The sequence below is a fragment of the Neltuma alba genome, unplaced genomic scaffold (genome assembly GCF_004799145.2).
Source record: "Neltuma alba isolate B1F8T4 unplaced genomic scaffold, ASM479914v2 tig00011735_pilon, whole genome shotgun sequence".
NCBI classification, from domain to species: Eukaryota; Viridiplantae; Streptophyta; class Magnoliopsida; order Fabales; family Fabaceae; genus Neltuma; species Neltuma alba.
In genome coordinates this window covers 334,092-353,518 of record NW_021636363.1, presented here as the reverse complement: position 1 = coordinate 353,518, position 19,427 = coordinate 334,092, and the positions used below count along the sequence as shown (strand labels likewise).

Sequence of the window (19,427 nt, the reverse complement as noted above, 5' to 3'; positions counted from 1 at the left end):
TAAAACACCTGACGATTAGTCAAAGACTATTCAAGAGCGATCTAGCTGGCTAGATTCGATAATTAAAAAGGAAAAGTAAAAGCATTTTCATCACCAATGCCTTTGTAATGTAGCTACCTCTACCTGTAAATAAAGGAAGCACTGGAAATAATGATGAGGGAATGCGAGCCAAGTGGGGAAGGTAGCCAACTTCAAAATTATCGTAAAATAAGTTATTAGGAGAGGAAGGACCACACCACTAATCGAGTAGAACCAGAATCTAAGATGGCAAAGAAATTAAAAAGGCACTTCATCAATATTTCATGCTCACCACTGTGACTCAAGTGTCATACTGCCATCAAAAGCATTTGTCTGTCATTCTCAAAACGTGGATAACGGCAGCAAATTAAAGTTATTACCTAAAAGAAGTGAAAGTGAAATTATCATGCATGCATAATTAGAGGGGAAATCTGTTTGCAGTTACAATCTTAATCTTTTCCTCTGAAGCAAAAATTGCAGATCAAGAAAGAGCAGTTTTGTAATTCAGCAAGACATCTAATAATCTAATAACTATTAGAACATCCTTGCAAGAGTTCTTAATATTTCCGAACTTCTCAAACTCTCGCACATATGTAATACTTAGCAGGTATATATCTTAATCTAGAGTTGTGACTTACGTGAGTTTGTTTGGAACAACATTTCCAAGTCTTTTACCGGCGTTCTCTCCTTCAGCGCTGATCCTGTCTTGAGCATAGGTAAATATTTCACAACAACATCATTTAACCCCTAAAACTCAAAATACTAAAGAAAACAATAAATTTCATACTAAGCATAGAAGGAATTTTAGAATAGAATATAATACCACCTCCGGTCTTTAATATAAAAGCTAGTTAGATATTCAATTTTACTCTAAATATAAGACCCAAATTCACTTTTTTCCTAACATTATTTATCCATTTTGCCCCTAATTAAGTAATTTTCACGGTCATAATATTTTCAAATAATATTTATCAAATAATATTTTCAACGCACATGATTAGTATGGGTATTTTAGAGAAAACAACATCCATTTGTTACAAATAGTGAGCTTAACCAATTTTTTTAAAATCCACAAATTAGTTATTTAATTCTTATACTTAGAACCAAAGACAATAGTTTTTAAGGGATGAGTTGTTTAAAACTCGTTCTAAAGGGCGTTCTTGGACAATTACACCATCAGCAAGTCAAAATTCATCTAGGAGTGCAACTGCGAAAGCAGGTAGTTAAAGTTATATAGTCATGTATCTGAATGGTAAGGAAGCCATTGATCCTTGGACATGGGTTGGAGAATATGAATGTCTCGATGGGGAAAATAGTGGCTAGAAATAATATGAGGGCAATTTTGTAATTTTAGGTTAAAATTATAGATTTAGTTGATAAATAGTTGTGACTGATGAACAAGTAAATTACGAGTAACAGATTTACCATGAGTTCTTTTATTAAAAAATTTGGGAATAATGCAATTCACAAATGTTGTGGTGGCATCAAATATAATCGCTTGTTGTTGCCCATAATTAAACTTCTCCATTTTTTCTCAGTGTGTAGTTCTTGGCACTTGCTCTGAAAATAATTCAAGCATTCTACTTCATGGTATTGTACCTGCCGGATGTTCACTTCTTCTTTCCATGTTTGCAGTCTCGAGTTACAAAAAAGTTACAAGTATATGAATATTCAGAGGTCTGCACGTACAAAGGTTCTGATCAGAGCCTTTCGATCAGCTTCACTATATTTTAATGCAACTTGTTTCCTCTCCTGGGATTTGAGGACTGTGTGTGAATCGAATACTTCTAGAAGTCGCAAGCACTAGACAGTGGCCTTGAGAAGAACCCTATCAATGGTAAACATATATATACACACAAACACGCACACTTGGTATAAAGATTAAGATGCAATATTGAAGTTGTTTAATGTAAATATAGCCCTAATAATATATTCCTGATCCCAACATATTGCCAATTTCCTCTCTCTGCTGCTTCTTCTATTTGGATTCCCACCAACCAAGCACGCACTGTAAATTTTATAAAGGAATGTACATATTCTAGAGGCCAGACTCCAGTAGTTTTGGGGAACCTGTGTGCGTACGGCTTCTTAAACAAAATGAACCTCTCTGGTACTGTCATCGTCTGAACTCCTTATAAGTTATAACACACACGAGGTGAAAATATAATTATTTTCATCTCTGGTGGAGAGATATATATAAACTCATGATTAAACAAGTGCATGTGATTGACAAATTCGTCAGACATCGGCAGCGGTAAACCTCAAGCAATAAGAAAATACTGCAGTGTGGGAAAACGGCCAAGTTAGTTTTCCCACTTACCAACCAGCAGATTATATAGTAATTATATATACAGCTCTTCGAGATAATATCCCCAAATAAATACAAAGCAGAAGATCGTGCTTTCACATATATTGAACTGTTCTATACATATATCTACGTCACATGGTTTTAATCAAATACACTTTTCTAGCTAATAACTGTATAAGTAACAAAGGTGGAATGGAAGGAGTGCACCATTTTAATTGAGCAATCAAAACGTGTCTTTATACCAGAGCACTTGATATAGCAAGTTGCACCATTAAGTGAGAACCAAGGATATGTCTGACTCTTTCTATGTGCCTTTTGCGTTACGGATAACTTTGGGGGGGGGGGGGGTTTACTTATTTCAGAGGAAATTAAAAGAAAGAGCAACTTTGCTCCACATGGGGTTTCCTAATTAATTTACTCTGGGGTTACCATGCTTACTTTGTTCAGATCTAATGTAAATCCAAAGTCCTCGTGTGTATATCAGAAAGATAAAGTATTCAGAACGTGTGACTGGTTTCGTCAGGCTAAAATTTAAGATCATTAATTGCTATAGGTGATAAACAAATTTGTTTTTTTCCCAGAAAAAAGAACAATTTAACTGAGAGAAAACCAGAGCTTTCTATCCGTAAGAATTACACTACTGATTGATATTAACACAGCAAGGTTATAAATAGGGGTGAATTTCCAACATTCCAAAATAGTCTAGATATGTGAAAATTTCTAGGCTTCCTAGCTAGCTTATTTATATATGGCAACACAGAAGGATTGCTAGCTAGCGCATATATGTTCTTCACAATATATATGCAGCAACTAGCATTCAAAATTGATACGTCGTTCACCATTAGTTTTTCATGAAGCTGATCTGTGGTCATCACTGTAACCAAAAGCCACTGATTGAAGGTCATCCACTTCGTGAAAGTCCCACTGCCTATTGCTTGTTTGCATGTCGAAGGACACGGAGTTACAATTGGTCTCCCCATGAAAGCTCGACAATGAACCACTGTCTTCCATGGTTCCTGAGCTTTTATAATCCCCAATAGGGTTTGGATTCACGAAGGGAGTTGTGTAGTTTCCGTAGCACTGTGTTGCAAAAGAATTAATATCAGACGAGCTGGGAAGAAATTGGGTCCCTGTGTTGGAATTCTCCGGCTGGAACCACTTTTGAAGATCATGATCAGAGAAAGCAGCAGGTTTATTAGGGTTTTCAGTGACAGAAGCATTCAGAATATTGCTCTGAGCTGCCTGTTCCCTCAGATAAGCTAGCTGTGCTTGTAAATTAACCACCTGCAGAATTTAAAGCAACAGTACGGATGTTAAATTCAAAATTCCAGTCACAGATTAGGGTTTTCACTAAGTAAATCATTGCTCGGTCGTCGAAGCAGACCTGTTGTTGGAGGGTGAAGATATGGGAAACACAGCCATAAATAGGATCCTGAAGTCTGGCTTGAGCTTCATAAGAGATGGTCACTGCAGCTTCACAACGGTCGCTTACAGGGAGGTGAGAGAGAAGCTTAGAGACGTTGCTTGCACCAAAAACCTTATGAATGGCTGAAAAATGAGTAGCGCCTTGTTCATGGCAAAAGTAAGGGGCAAAAACACAGCCTCTCACACATTTCCTTCTCAAGAATTTGCAGGCTCCACAGGGAGAACCAGAACCAGTCATCTTAATAATTTTGGGGGGTGTTTAGTTTTGGGGTTTTGTGGTTTTTGAGGTAATATTGTTTTGGTTTTTTTCTGGCTCTTGTGCAATTCACAAATCATTTATCACCATCTTTATATACACCAAAGCAAGAGGGGGGTGGATTAGAATAAGGAATAATTAATTCCGTTAGGTTCCCTTATTGGCCTACAGTACTTGTTTGTTATATTATTTTAAAAAAATCTACCATCTCATCATATACAAAAATTTTATTCAATAAATGAGACTGATTTTTTAAAATTTTCGTTTTAAATTATACTTCATACTCTTTATTTCAAAAATGATTTTTCAAGTTCTTTTATTTCTTTTACACGACAGAAGTTAAACTTTTTACACGAGTAGCACATTTCTTTCAGAAATTAGATTAGTTGTTTTTATAATCATATATGTTTATCGAATTGTCAAAAGAAAATTAAATTAGATATAAATTATATCAATATAAAATTTAATTTCTAAAAAGTAGTGATGTTCAATTGTTCATAAGCAATATAATGGACCGTCAACTCACATTTAACTTAGTATAAAGCACAGGCTTATAATCTTTTTGTAAAAAATATATATATTAATCATAATTTTATGAAACATTAAAAAAATTAGCCTAATTTACTACTACCTCCGGTTCTAATTATAAGAGCCAGTTGACTAATTTGAGAAGATTAAGGAAGTAAATTGAGTTAGTTATTTGTTCTAAATAGATGTTATCTTTCTTAAAATATCCTTACTAGTCAAGTGTATTGACTTGAACTATCATTGTTAGAAATGCTATTTTGGAAAAAAAAAATGTATAAATATGAGAGACAAAATAGATTGGGGTCTTTATTTATGATCAAAATAAAAATCAAATAGAGTATTATAGTAAGGACCGGAGGTAGTATTTTTATGTGTAAGAGAAATGAGATTCCGTTCAACACCTTTAATACGACAAAAAAGAGCTAGTATTGATTAGTAATTACCAAACCCAATTGTATAAGTATTTGCTTAGCTTGACCATTTGGATCCATCTGCTCTTTTGTCCTTTCTTTTCTCAATAATAATGCATTAATTGGCACCTTATTTGTGGTAGCCGCAAGTACTTCGACTTTTGTTGACCTAGAGAATATATTTGATCAGAATATACAGTAATCATAAAATCAAATCATAACCCGGTTAATTATTGTTTACTCATTTGTTACAGCTTTACGGTAAAGATAACCTTTTTTAATACAAATCCTAGCTCTTGATTAACAATTGTTATGTCGCTCGTGGCTAAAAACTTGGAAGCAAGATAATTATCTGCCACTATCCGACAAATTAAAGGAATTACTCTATCGAATGCTCTAATTGCTTCCCGACCTAAATTAAGAATCTCCATATGTGCTTGTAATTTTCTTACATCAAAACAAGGATGCATGCCTAAACATGTCCCGCAATATTATTGCAGTTACGTTACATAAACTATATATAAACGCACGTACATTGGATGTTAACCAGAATTTAAAAAAATGAACTTGAAATTGAAAGGCTTATTAGTTAACAGGTGGTGGCACAAATTCCGATATTTTGCATATCCTATGTCAATTAATTAATTAATCAATTGAAGAGCATAGTAAATCAGGCTTAAATACAATATTATAATAAACAAGTCATTTCAGTTAAATGAGCTGAAACCAATAATTTGTGAATTAAAAGTTCAATAATATGGGGACACTGTGTCTCCAGTTAACAAGCACTAGTGGGGGAATGGTGTTTTTCATTGATTAGACATGGATTATAGTTGTAAATAGGATTGATAAGAAATTATACATCTAACTAATCACAAAAAGGATGAGCATTTGCTGGAGGATTATATTCTTGTTGTGGGAATAATAGCTGTCCTGTGAGTACATGTTAAAGCAGCCAAAAAAGACAGAAAAAAAAAGGCAGATTCCCAAGAACATGAAATGGAGCAAAAGAAAATGCACTAGTTTAGTACATACAAGAGGATAATCTAAGAGGGATTAAGGGGACGAGAAAGGGAAGATTTTCTTGCCCTTTCCAGACTTGGAATTGTTTAAGGCTCTCAGGGGTTTGTTTGTCGAGAAATTATGAATATAATTATCATTAACAAAGGTTTTGCAAACTCATTCATAACTTAAATCACTTTCTTGTGTCCAGTATAAGCACCAACATGTAGACCTCACTTAGGCAAAATCAGGCCCCACACCCCCAACATAGCTAATAATGACACCCTAACCAAAGCCAGCCCTCATAATTAAATAAATATTAGTATGTAGATTACTTTTCTTTCTTTCTTTTTCTTGTTTGAGTGCACGAGTTGGATAAATAAACGGTCCTGATCAAATTGCAGTTTTGAAATTTTGAATAGAAGAGTGAAAATTGAGGGTAGGATATATAACCAATTTCTTAAATCCAGAAAGGATATTACAAAAGTAGCAGAATTTTCCTTATGACTGCTTAACATAGATGTATTTCTGATGAAATTTGAACTTGATACCACTTTTTATATGTTAGCTCATTCTCTTTCAACAATTAACCGAGACAATGAGATATTCCTATCTCTCCCAGCATCTTTTATTAATTAACTAGTAGATATTATAATACGCAGTGGAATTTTTTTTCTTAAGAAGGAAAAAAACGCTCTGATTGGAAGGGCTGCTGTAAAGTGCTTTTGAGCAAAAATTTTGGATATATATATATGTATAGGAGTGATTACAAGGCTAGCCTATTGATAACTATGGGCAGGGTTGATTGGACAAACGAGAGAGAAGCAAAGTATAGAATTATTAACATTGCATGGCCCTTAATTAGTGGAAGCCATTTTCTCCCCTCAATGAGGAATCGCTTTGTATCGTCCCATTTTTACTTGTTTCCCACTTTCTTTCATCATATCCAGCAACCAGCATATTAATATCCTTCCGGACAACAACATAACATATAGATGTGTGTGTATATACTCCTCTGATCCTTAATATAAGACTTATTTAATTAATTTAATTATATTAAAAAAGTTAAATAGATTAGTTAATTATAAAAAAATATGACATGTTTTTCTAAAACACCGTAATCATCTTTCTTAATATTCTCCCCCATCTTCTACTTGATTATGGTTGAAAAAACATCAATAGGGATAATTTAGAAAAAACTGATAAATATAAGAAATAATCATTATATTTAAAACTAAAACCAACTCAACAATTAGTTCCTTAAAGATAGGAGGAGTACACATATTCGTTTAGTAAGGATATGGTTCTACTGACTATTGTTAGGTAAACTAACTATGGTTGTCATGTAAATTAAATGTTGTTAGACGACCAAGAGACCCCGCCCTTGTGCAGTTATCGGTAGACTATTATTGTTATTACTACTACTACTATTATTTCTTCCTGTATCTGTTGGGTTTCCGTCACCATCGTGTATTTTGGTTAAAAGACTATATAGGGTTACCTTGTTTATGTTTCTCTGGTTTGACGCAGGTGATTTTGATTTTATATTTTTGTGTTTTGAATGTTTTTGCCTTTTAATTCGATATGTTGATTTTAAGATAATTCTCTCTCACACACACATACACACTCTCTCTCTCACTCATCATTTTGATAAAATAATTTAAGATAATTATTGTCTATGCTAAGGCATGATGGTGCGCATATTGTTCTGATATGCTGTGCTATCCAACTGATATTTTTCAATTTATAATGTTTATTGATCTATATTATAGACCATTGATTCAAAAACGGTTATGTGTAAACTCTCATTGGATTATATATATACTTTAACAACGATTGAGTAAATTATCACGCTTGCAGTCAAATAAGACTTTACTAACAGCTGAAAAATTGTTAAATTCTGTGAGGTGGTCTGTTATCATCAATGAATATTATTATAATTATAAAGTTAAAAAATTTAATCAGGATCCCATAAAACATTTAAGTTTAATGAAAATCCTGCGGTTAAAAAACTATATTTTTAATTAATTGTGTATAAGCTCAGACATTAACTTTGGCGTTTGTGCAGATTGAGCTTTTATAAGAAAATGGGTTATTGCAGGAGCAAAAAAACAATCATTTTAATGATTGGAGATTAAAAGAAATCATCCATGGCAGACCAATAATAAAAAATACATCTACTTGTCCTCGACTAAATTAATAATTAATCATAAATTATAATTCTCGCGCTGTTATGATAGATATAAATAAAAACAATCTCAGCTTTCCAAGAAAGTTTTTAAACTTGAAATAAAAATGTTTATTGACATTATATATTAGTTTTCCTCGCGAGAATCCTTATCATCGTTATTAAATTATTAATCTTCATCAAAAGTATGATGAGTCAGGTTGTAATGTATTATCTATGCACTCCAAATTCATGCCAGTGTGTGGAGTTACATTTTGAGTTTTTTTTAAAAGGATTTTTTTTTGGTCATAAAGGAAATGCAAGTGTTCAAAGTTAAGTAGCACTTAATTAAATAATTAAGGCCCATTGATATGTATTTTCTTAAAACGTTAAATTGATAAGGGAGCGACATTATGCACGTATTTTAGCCTTGAAGTTTTTGCTACGGAAGGTTAATTTCCAAATTTATATGTCTTTTATGAGTTAGCATAAAGTAGACATTAGTTCAACAATGGGTTATTGAATTAATGAAGAAGTAAGTTATATTAGCATAAACGAGGCTACGGAAAGTTGGTTAATTGTCAGCGTAATTAGATGTTTAATGTTTCTGTCCATTTGATGCAATTTATTATCCGTATTATTTTTTAATGAAGAATATCTTTTTCTTTTTCTGGTAAAAATGAAGAAGAGGCCCTTATTCCATCACTAGGCCATATATAAACCTTGTAGAATTCAAAACGACTTAACCCCACACACACACACAAAAACTGGTTCTTTCCACTGGGTAACTCTGTGTGTGTGTGTGTGTGTGTGTGTGTGTGTGTGTGTGTGTGTGTGATGACTCATGAGTGGATCAGCACAACAGTTACTGATTTAAAGAATACACGACACCGGCAAACATACAACTGTTTATTGTATGGAATTTATTTATTTCTTTGGGTAGTTTTTTATTCTTCAATGAGTTCATGATTAGAGAAAAAGAATGCGAAAGTAACCAATAAGAGAGGGGGGGGGAACGAAGTGATAAAATTTGTTTATATAATTCAAGTTGTTAATAAGTCTCTCAACAATCAAAAAATTATAAGACTATATGTATTTAGTTTGACAAAAGGAAAAAAATTGATTAGATTATTTCTGTTTAATTATATGGTGGGAAAGTCTTATAATAATAGGCTGAGAAAGTGGCATACGTATATATGTATGGGTTTGGTTGATACATAATGCCCCCACCCCCATTTAATTATTTTGAGAATTTGAGACAAAGTGCAGGACATGTTGTCCAAAATAAAATGAGCACTGATGTGAGCATGTTCTGGACTATATATATATATATACACACAGATTACTGATTAATAATTATAATGGATATGTAAATGAAGCAGACGCATAAGTTTGAGTAGTTGTTTTTATTATAAAAAAAACAAAACAAAAACTCAGACAGTACTTTACAGAGATGAACTCATTTGCTTTAATGCGCTTCTGATACAAGAGGACGAGTCCTTCATTTAGGTTGTGTCCAGAGAGGCTTCCATGTATTGTCTTCTTCCTTCCTTTTTTTTTTTTTTTTTAAAAGAGGCATCTATTAACAGAATGAGGTTACGAGATTAAAACAATGACCTTTCACTTATAAAATACTATATGATTACATAAATATAAGGTAGATTAATATTAATAATTAGATTTCAGAGGCCGTACGTAATAATTGACGGGATCGAGGTGCACGTGCCCAATAGGAGACATGGCTTTGGGTGAATAATTGGATGATAATGTATTCTATTCATGATTCCTTAATCCTCATTTGCTTCCCACGCCGCACGAGTGCTCCTGTTCTTAATTACTCCTCATTATTTTAACTCCTGCGGGCCCCGCGTCTGCCTTGCCTCCACGTCACCACCAATTTTGTCCTTCTCTATTATTTCTCCCTCTTCTAATATAATCAACCAATCTCCTGGCAATTCCTTAATTAATTTGGCTTCCTCACAGCCATTCTATACTGTAAATAAACTAATCACATTTGAACCTCCAATCATCGCTACACGATAAAACAAGGGTCAGTCAGGCTCCCTCCATATAACCTAATTACAAAGCAAACACGACAAAACTCCCAATTTATTCATTTCAATTTCAAAATCTAAGCCTCCAGCCATCACCAAAATCACAAAATATTTATTCACATTTCACCTTCATTCCTTTGGCTACGTTGCCTTTTTGCTACATGGAAAGAGGGAAAGAAGGGTAATAGACAGTAATTTTATGACACTACCTTGGCAGATGGTAAAAATGAGTTCTTAAAAAGAGAGCTTCTTAATTTTGTGTGATTGAGATGACTCTCTCATTCACATCTGATCACTTATGCTCGCTTCAGTGTGTATATAGAGTCTAGCTAGCTAGGAATTGAAGTTATATATACACTTAAGCTTTCTCAATCAAAGTTACATGCATGCCTAAATACGAAACTTATTGCCTGCAGATGGTTCTGTGCAGATTGCAGGAGAGGGATCATAAAAAGCAGAGACACGGTTGTTGTGTGGACAAAGACGGTGCTGGAATATGATGCTGACTGGTCTGTCTCTGTAAAGACCAGTCAAGCCGACACCCTATGGGGCCCCTCCACGTGTCTTCTTTCTTACCTGATATCTAGGGTTTGCATCTTCCTCTTCTTCTTCTCGTTCTACACTACAGCACGACTTTAAGTAACCTTAACCTCCCTCTCTTATTTGATTCTAGCTGTATATTCATGTCCCACCATACACACACACACACACACACGCACGCACACGTATACATATATCAGTTTTAGTTATCGTATGTCTTCAAGCAACCTACCTTTAATTTATACACATAAGATATAGAATAAGTCAGTTGAGTTTTTTGTATTTATACGATTAATTAACTATACAACACGCGCTGTGATAAGATTTTAGAACATATTTTATACCAGATATCTCGACCGGATTAATTAAGATAATAATATTGATGATGCAAGTAAAAGCGACTCCACTAGATGTTCAACCTAAGAGCTCTGAGATCTAAATAATAACAGCTACAAACGAACATGATGTTGCTTCGTGACTGAGGAACATCTGCAGAAAGCTTCACTTTCAACAGCACATTATAAACAAATGTTATGTTCATATTACATAAACTAGTAGTTCATTCACAGGATACTTTTGGCATTTAAAATTAATCAGATGTAGTTTGAACGGGAGGCAAACGTTCAAAGTTGAACCATAATATAAGGACTCCTTCGCTCCTAACCTGTTCATTAGAAAAAACATATTTATGTATAAGCTATTCAGGTTGTCAATTCAAAAGAGGGTTTAACGCGGTAAAGAGAAACTTTCCATGACAGGACTGATGATCACACAGGTGGAGACAACCTGGAAAAGGCTTGAATATATGTAGTTCAAATAATATTGAAGCTGTAACCTTATTTGGAAAGGCATTTGACTGAAGAATGAGCTAATAAGATTAATGACTATAACGTTCTTAAGGTATGAGATTAAAATCAGAGTAGGCCCTACAAAATGATCACAGTATCTAAATGACAGAAACAGAAACTGTTTTAAAGAATGAACCCATGTGTAGCTAGACTAATTGGTTAATTATATAGGCTTAATTTGTTTCGAACAAGCTAAGTTACTTGCAATTTTCTCCATCTGATCTTGACCCAAATACTGGCCCCACTGGAGCCATACACAAATATTAATTTTGCCGCCCCGCTTACACGTGTACATATATAGATTTTATGCTTCATACATAGTTAATGGGGAAAAGAAGACATTAGTTCCTTGATTTAGTAAAGAGGCTCAAGTACGTTAAAAGGAGGAGCAAAATCAACCTGTTATACGTGTCATCTCTAGAGAGATGGAATTTCACATCAGTTTAGGTCCCTTCTTCCCATTCGGTCTCCATTAGTTTTCACTCTACACCTAACTGCTATGCCTTTTTCCAAGCTTTTGATTTTTAAAACCTTTCCACTTAAAGGTGGATTATATTAATATTTACTGAATCAACGGTACTGTTCTTGTAAATCTTGTTTCTTCCTCGGTCCCTGTGCATGTGCTCGAGCACACTAAACTAGACAAGATTAGGTTGGGCCTCAGTACTGAGATATATAGGCCCATATTCGATTATCTGGCTTGACCTTACTCAGATGAACAATACATCCAATAAGAAAAGGAACACAAGCAAATGAGCAAGCACCAAAAAGGTTAAAAGAGACAACCAAATTGATGGGAACATGCATGCACGGGGATGTCTTCAGATGAGGATATGATTGAGGGAAGAAGACAAGACTTACAGTTTTAAATTTGCAGTTGAAATATGTGTGTGTGTGTGTGTATGAATCAAACAGTAATTGATTTTAACACAGAAAATGGAACATATATATATATATATTGATGCTACGCTAAGCTTTTTACAGATTTAGGCTGAGATTAGATGCTATAATGCCCGAAGGGCTTGCCTAGCCGCGACAACAAATACAGCCAAACCTTCCTGGGCTAAATAATGCAACGTATCATTTGATATGTAGGTTGGTCCTGCTCTACCAAATCACTAAGGATGTAGGCTTGTAATGATGGACTCTTTCCCATTAAAATTGAAGTAAACAACAAAACAAGTACTCATACTAATCGCTTTTGAACGCAATTATGCCTTGCCTATTAAACCTAACTGACCCATTTCCTTTTTGAAATAATATAGGGTTATGCGCTGCAGACCAATGGGCTCATCACCAACGTTTAGAAACCCATAGGGCCTTTCATAATCTGATTTAATCAGCAACCATGTTATAACGCACTACTCAAAATGGTCTGTGCTTTTTTCCATATATAATTGATGATTTAGCCACACATCGTCATGCTCAGATAATATATTTAACCCCAAAAGTTATCATCGTTATAGACTCGGGATAAACAAAAAGCAAAAGGTGCATCAGAAAAGAAGTAAACGTACGAGCGCTTGACAAGCTGTCAAAAAAAGACTTCAAAATTAAATAAAATTATGACTACTCTTTTTTTTTTGGACTCAAAATTATGACTACTCTGATTCCCCGTTGGGAGGACCTTTAAATGAAATAGATATAAGAATTAAAATGAGAAGGAACACCGTAGAAGAAAAGTGAAACCAGAAGCTTTGGAAACGCATGAAATAAAATGCTATATATATATATATGTAGTATGATTTCTGTTTAGTAGTATGGCCATTTGAATAATAGAGGCTTTAGGATGAAAAAGGGATCAGAATAATCTGATCTAAAATTAATTTTCTATGAGATTGAAAAGAAATAAAGGAAGAAAACTGCTATGGTTTATGAAGGAAGAAGTGAGCAGCAGTAGTGGTGTTAAGAAGGAACAAGGGAGACTGAGGTCAACGGTGGAGGGAGATCAACGTCCGTCGACATCAAATCAGAGAGAGTTGAGGAAGGACTTGTGTTTCTAATTCCATTTCCTGCATGACACCTAACTTTAACCTGGTCTTCAGTATCGCTGAGCAAATTGGAGTTAGAAAAGGCTATGCGTGCGCCCGCACACATATAGTCAGACGCTGGTTATAAGTTTCAAATTTGAAAAAAAAAATGTGGTCCATTTTATAAGTTTTAATTTGAGTTTGTCTTAACATTTAATATTTTTTTAATATTGTCCTTAATTATTTATCTATTATCACATTTCCCCACACAGTTTCTTCATCATTTTTCTCATTTATTATAAAGGTATATTTAAAAATAAAAATATATTTCTAACATATTTATTCTTTTTACCTAATTTTAACTAGTCATCCGTTATATATGAATTAGTTATTTAAAACTTATAATAATGACAGGACGGAGTATATGGAATTAGGGGTGTTCAAGGCCGGCTCGTCCCGGTCAGCCCGTTCCGATCCCGGTCTTATTGGGACGGGAAATTTCAGGACGAGACAAACCAGGACGGGATTTGAGATTTGAGACTGTTGTATGAAACTATAGATATATTTATTTAGAGTTTTATATTTGTTAATGATATGAGATTATTGATTATTAGAATTTTTAGCAAGTTTTTATTGTGTTAAAAGCTTTTGTTTAGAGTTTTTAATGATTATTATATGTAATATTTTGAGCTTTTGTTTAAGAGTGCCCAAACAAATAAAAAAAATAAAAAGATGTTTTTTATAAGGTTTAAGCCCAAAAAAATATAATTAAAAAATTCAGATTTTATTAAAAAATTTAAAAAATTTAAAAATTTAAAAAAATTTAAAAAAAATGTTCGGGACGTCCCGGTCCCGTCCCGTCCCGACCGGGACCGGGACAACCCCGGGACGGGCCGGGACATGGGACAGAAAATATGTCCCGTTACTGTTCATCGGGATGGAACCGGGACGGGCTTGTCCCGGTCCCGATCCGTCTCGTGAACAGCCCTATATGGAATGAAGAAAATTTGAGTTTAGACACCCAATAAACAAAATCAATGAGTTCAATTAATTATCCAAATGACATATAACTGCCCCATGATGTATCATAGTTTGTTGGTAGGTTACAGGTTAGACATTTACTTGGGATAATAAATTAAAGGAAGGCACTTCAATGTTGGGAGTTGTAATTAACTACCCTGCAGCTACTTCAACTTCATCAGACATCGTAATCTCATTTAAGGAGGAACAATACACCTAAAATGGTTTGTGCCTAATTCTATATTCAGATAATAAATTTAACCCAAAACACATTTATGTTTCTTTGCATTACACAACAGGCAAAGGGTAAAACCATAAGAGCAAAAAAGAGCAGCACAAAGGGGACTGACGATGATCCAGTGCTTCACAAACTAATATACGTGGCTATTAAATTCAGATCAAACTTTAAGATACTCCTACTTTCAGTACTTAATATAAAAACTAGTTGACAAATTTGAGTAAATTAAGAAAATTAATTATATTAGTTATTTGTAATAAATAAATATTATTTTTGCTAAAATATCCTTACGAATCAAACATATTGGTTAGAAAAGTAATTATTACAAGGACTATTATAAAAAAAATAAATAAATATAAGAGATAAAGTGAATTAAGATTTTATATTTAGAATCACAATAAAAATTAAATAAATTCTTGTACTAAGAATAAGAGGTATAATATGTTAATGGACTTAAATGTTAAGACTTTATCATGTTACAAGAGGCACATGGCCAAGATGGCCCATCAACCCCCAGGCCTGTCAACTCTTACTCAGCGTTTTGACCAAAAAAAAAAAAAACTCTTACTCAGCGTAAAATATGGCTCTACCTGTGGTGCCCATTCTAGGGAGTAGTTGGGCACCTGTCCTTTTTGAACCCAGATTAAATTACATAATTAACATAAAACTGTAACTGTTCAAATGCCCAATTTAATATTGCTGGAAATATCGTTTTATGATATCAGAATAGGGAACGGAATTGAATGCAAATAAATGGGGAAGGATGGAAATGAAACTAGACTTTAAAGGGGCATCCACATTTGATGTATTTAAAAATATAAATGAAATGCATACTCAAAGTTTATATCTTTATACCAATTTTATCATGGAGCACATGTAGCCAGCCTGCATAATTAAAAGTTTACCATTTTTCTCCACCGAACAAATACTAGTATTTATTTTCTCTTCACAGAACTCTGCATAGTAATGTGTGCGTATATACACATCAGCCGCGTGTATTTTTAATTTTTCATTGATAACATATTTTATGTCAAGTATGTGAAAAATATTAGAAAAACAGAGAAGAGGTATATTACTCATAATGTTAAAAAATCTTAAATAGGAAAAATCAAATTAAATTCGGTCGTCGGCCCATGCCTGCGAGGCTGCGACAATAAAGCAGCCTGCATCGGCATTCGCCACCGCAAGGATACTGCATCGCTGGACCCATTTTGCATTCGCCATACGAAAGGACTGAATTGCCCTCCCTTTCAAATCTCGTCTTGCTCGCTCTATTTCTCTGTCCCGGAAAATTAGAAGGCAGGATTTTCCGGTCGTCTCTAGATTTCCTCTCTCTGCACGGCTTTTGCGAGAAGCGGAATATGGCCTTCGCCTCTTTTCTTGGCAGAGTCCTCTTCGCCTCCGTTTTCATACTCGCTGCTTACCAAGAGTTAGTATATATCTTCCGTTGACTCATTTTTCTTCCCTTCTTTTTCTCATTTTTCATGCGATGTTTGTTTATTATTAGCGTATATGCCTGTATTTTTGTTATGTTAGATAACAATTACGATGTTTAAGTAAGTTCTTCAATTGATTCTTTTTAGTAGTTGCTTTGCTCGGATCTGTTGCATTAAAGTTTTGAACTTTACCTGATCTGTTTAGTGTGAGAGGCCTGAATAGATCTATGTTTCTTATTTTGATTTTCCGAGAAACTACCATCTGTGTCGTCCCAAGTTGGTCAATTTCGAAGCTCGATGAATTTTTCATGACTTTTTGACATCGTTGGCAAGGAAGGAGTTAGTCAGTGGCATTCATTAATCATTCATGAAAAGGGCTGCACTTTAAGAAATTTGCTTGAGATTTTCCCCCACCAGTATCGTTGTCTAGAATCGGTCCGTCTAGGATGTCCTTGTCTCGAGGGCGGGGGGTGTTATTCTTGTGGTATGTTTGATGCGCTGGGAAGTGAGAACGAGATATATACAGAGATCTCTTTTTATTTCTTCATAATTAGTACCATATCAAGTAGCCACGGGAATATGCCCACGACATTGTAATGGTACATGATAAGGTTATTTAGGGTTTTCACCTGAACCCGGATTTGTGATTCTTTTTCAAAATGCATTCATTATTGTAGTTTACTAGTGAGATCATGATTCATATAGGGTTTTAACTGGGACACAAGCGTCCAAATAGGATTAGAACTGCTTGCCATGGACTAAAGAACCATTTTTAACATGCTGTTAACTTTTCATAATGGTGGGTACCTTGACTGTATGATGTACTGCTTTGCACTGTTTTTTCAGTTCTATCTTTGATTCCAATTATTCAAAGTCAATCTTAAGAGTCTCAAAGTCCTAGTTATTGCAGACGAATTCTGCAAAACTAAATGAACTTTCTTTCTAAATGTGTCTTCTCTGCTCTGGCCTTGTAGATTCAATGAATATGGGGTAGACGGGGGACCTGCAGCGAAGGCACTCAGACCAAAGTTTGATGCTTTTACACACCGGGTGCATTCTCATGCTGGCTTTCAACTTCCAGAAATTGATGTTAGTCTCTCTCTTTCATTTGCTTACTTTCAATTAGTTCTGGAACATGATTAAAACACTAAAATAGAAAAGTAAATGTGGAAAAACTTACTAGAAGTCATATGCTGGAGAATCTGGATTGAAGTTGGAGATTGCTTGTGATTTCAACAACGTTTTCAGACTTTTCTTCCTTTCTAAAGCATGGCTCAATAGATCAGATGGATGAAGTGTTAACTTATATAAGGCTTTCCATTGGGCTTGACCCAAGGTTCACTGGCACTTTTTAATGCATTTATTTAAAGATTTTGGCTCTCAGGAAGCTAGGTGATTGTGTTTTTTCTGGTCATGAATCTCAAAGGAGAACCAACAGAAAGTAACTACAAAATCTCGTCTCCTTCATCAATATTAATCATATGCATGCTTTCCCTCACAAGTCTGTGACTTTAGAAGAAATACTCTGTTTTTCACGCAGCACATGTATTGCATAGTTCAGGTGTCTTAGTAGACTGTTTTTTTATACAACTGATGTCATGAGCAGATTAAATATTTGGTTGCGGGAGCTATTGCACTCAAGGGAATTGGGGGGCTTCTTTTCATCTTTGGAAGCACTTTTGGAGCTGTCCTCCTGGTTTGTAGTCAGATAATTCATAATGAATTAATTTAAGGGAGAATTACAATGAGGCCCAAGGAAGGAAAATAATTACAAAAAAGTCTCAGATGTTATTTTCTACTTACAGGCTACTTATTTTTCTTTCTTGGGACCTCATTATAATTCTCTCATTAATTTACTCTGAAATTGAATTTCATCTTTTGCCCTGACTAGTTTTACGAACTAAGGTTCTTTTTGGCCCCTGTAGCTTTTGCATCAGATGATTGCGACTCCGATACTGTATGACTTCTACAATTATGATAATGAGGGCAAAGAGTTCAATCAACTTTTCATCAAATTTACACAGGTTAGAGCAGTGTTCTTTTGCCTTTTTTTTTTTTTTTGGGGGGGGGGCCCCTCTTTTGTCTCTGCATGCCAAAATTCAAGCTGTTGCTTGTTTAACGATATTGAAATACATCTTGCAGAATATGGCTCTTTTTGGGGCTCTGTTGTTTTTCATTGGAATGAAAAACTCCATTCCTAAAAGGCAACCCAAGAAGAAGGCTCCCAAAACAAAAACCTATTAGTGGCATCAATCGGGAGGCACCCATATTGCATGGAATTTCTCAGGTTACCTGCTGGTTCTTGCCATTCTTGAATCCGCCACGATATGTCCAGGGTTTGTATCTGGTTCGGAGCCAATTTTCGCTCTCATTTGAGTATTGTAGTTGCCTACAATTTTTTCTTTAATTTATGGTTTCTCTCTTGGGAAGAGGTTAGGAACTATCTTTCGATTGCTAGACTTTGTCTGCCAAGAGGGGAAAAAGAGCAGTTCAAAGCCTGTGCTTTTTCAAACTTCGAGTGTCATTCTTAACTTTTGTTCTGTTTTGGCGATCTTGGTCATAGTTTCCGGCACAAGAACTCTGAAAGCCATCGTTGAACCTAACTGGATTTGTAGGTCGGCTAGTTGGCTTTATTTGCAGTACACGCTCTTGTTAATCTCTCGGTGATTCTTCCACATGACCATAACCAGACGCTATTTTTTTTTGGCCGTTTGATCGGAGTGCATCTGATTCCGCACACTTGCCGGCAAACGCATGTTACGGAGAGGCTCTGTAAAATTACAAGTGAATTAATTAATTAATTAGAAGCCGCTCACTAGAATCATCCGAAAGGCCAGCCTTGATGTAGATGCCCAGCCTTGTTTGGCATGGGTCGTGCTCGTTCCGACCTTCCGTCGTAAAGTATGCATCACCACCAGGCTTGGGCTGCTCATCTGAGGAGCCCAACGATACATGGAGAGATATTATTCTTGATATAAGAGTTAGATATTTAATTTATAAATATTTAAAAAATTAGTTAAGTTAGTTATTAACAAAAAAATTGTCATTTTTAATAATGTGGGTCAAAACTGTTTTGACGGGAGTTTTTTACATTTAATAGTATTTTGAAAAAAAAAACTATAAATATATGATACAAAGTGAATAAAAGGTTTATATGTGTAATCAAATTTAATTCCTAACCATCTAATGCATTCATGTTACACTATC

General features: G+C 34.7%; 2 protein-coding genes across 2 annotated transcripts; one reads left to right on the top strand and one right to left on the bottom strand.

Moving 5' to 3' along the window:
- Positions 1–3,041: 3,041 nt before the first annotated feature.
- LOC114717380 (LOB domain-containing protein 29-like) lies at positions 3,042–3,989 on the bottom strand. Its single transcript, XM_028902502.1, has 2 exons — positions 3,711–3,989; positions 3,042–3,610 (listed from the first exon to the last, which is right to left on the bottom strand). The coding sequence occupies exons 1-2, from the start codon at positions 3,987–3,989 to the stop codon at positions 3,176–3,178; spliced, it is 714 nt and encodes a 237-aa protein (XP_028758335.1). The 3' UTR covers positions 3,042–3,175.
- A 12,078-nt stretch (positions 3,990–16,067) lies between these two features.
- Positions 16,068–18,891, top strand: LOC114717381 (uncharacterized). Its single transcript, XM_028902503.1, has 5 exons — positions 16,068–16,213; positions 17,195–17,309; positions 17,827–17,916; positions 18,146–18,244; positions 18,363–18,891. The coding sequence occupies exons 1-5, from the start codon at positions 16,146–16,148 to the stop codon at positions 18,462–18,464; spliced, it is 474 nt and encodes a 157-aa protein (XP_028758336.1). The 5' UTR covers positions 16,068–16,145; the 3' UTR covers positions 18,465–18,891.
- The last annotated feature ends 536 nt before the right edge of the window (positions 18,892–19,427 follow it).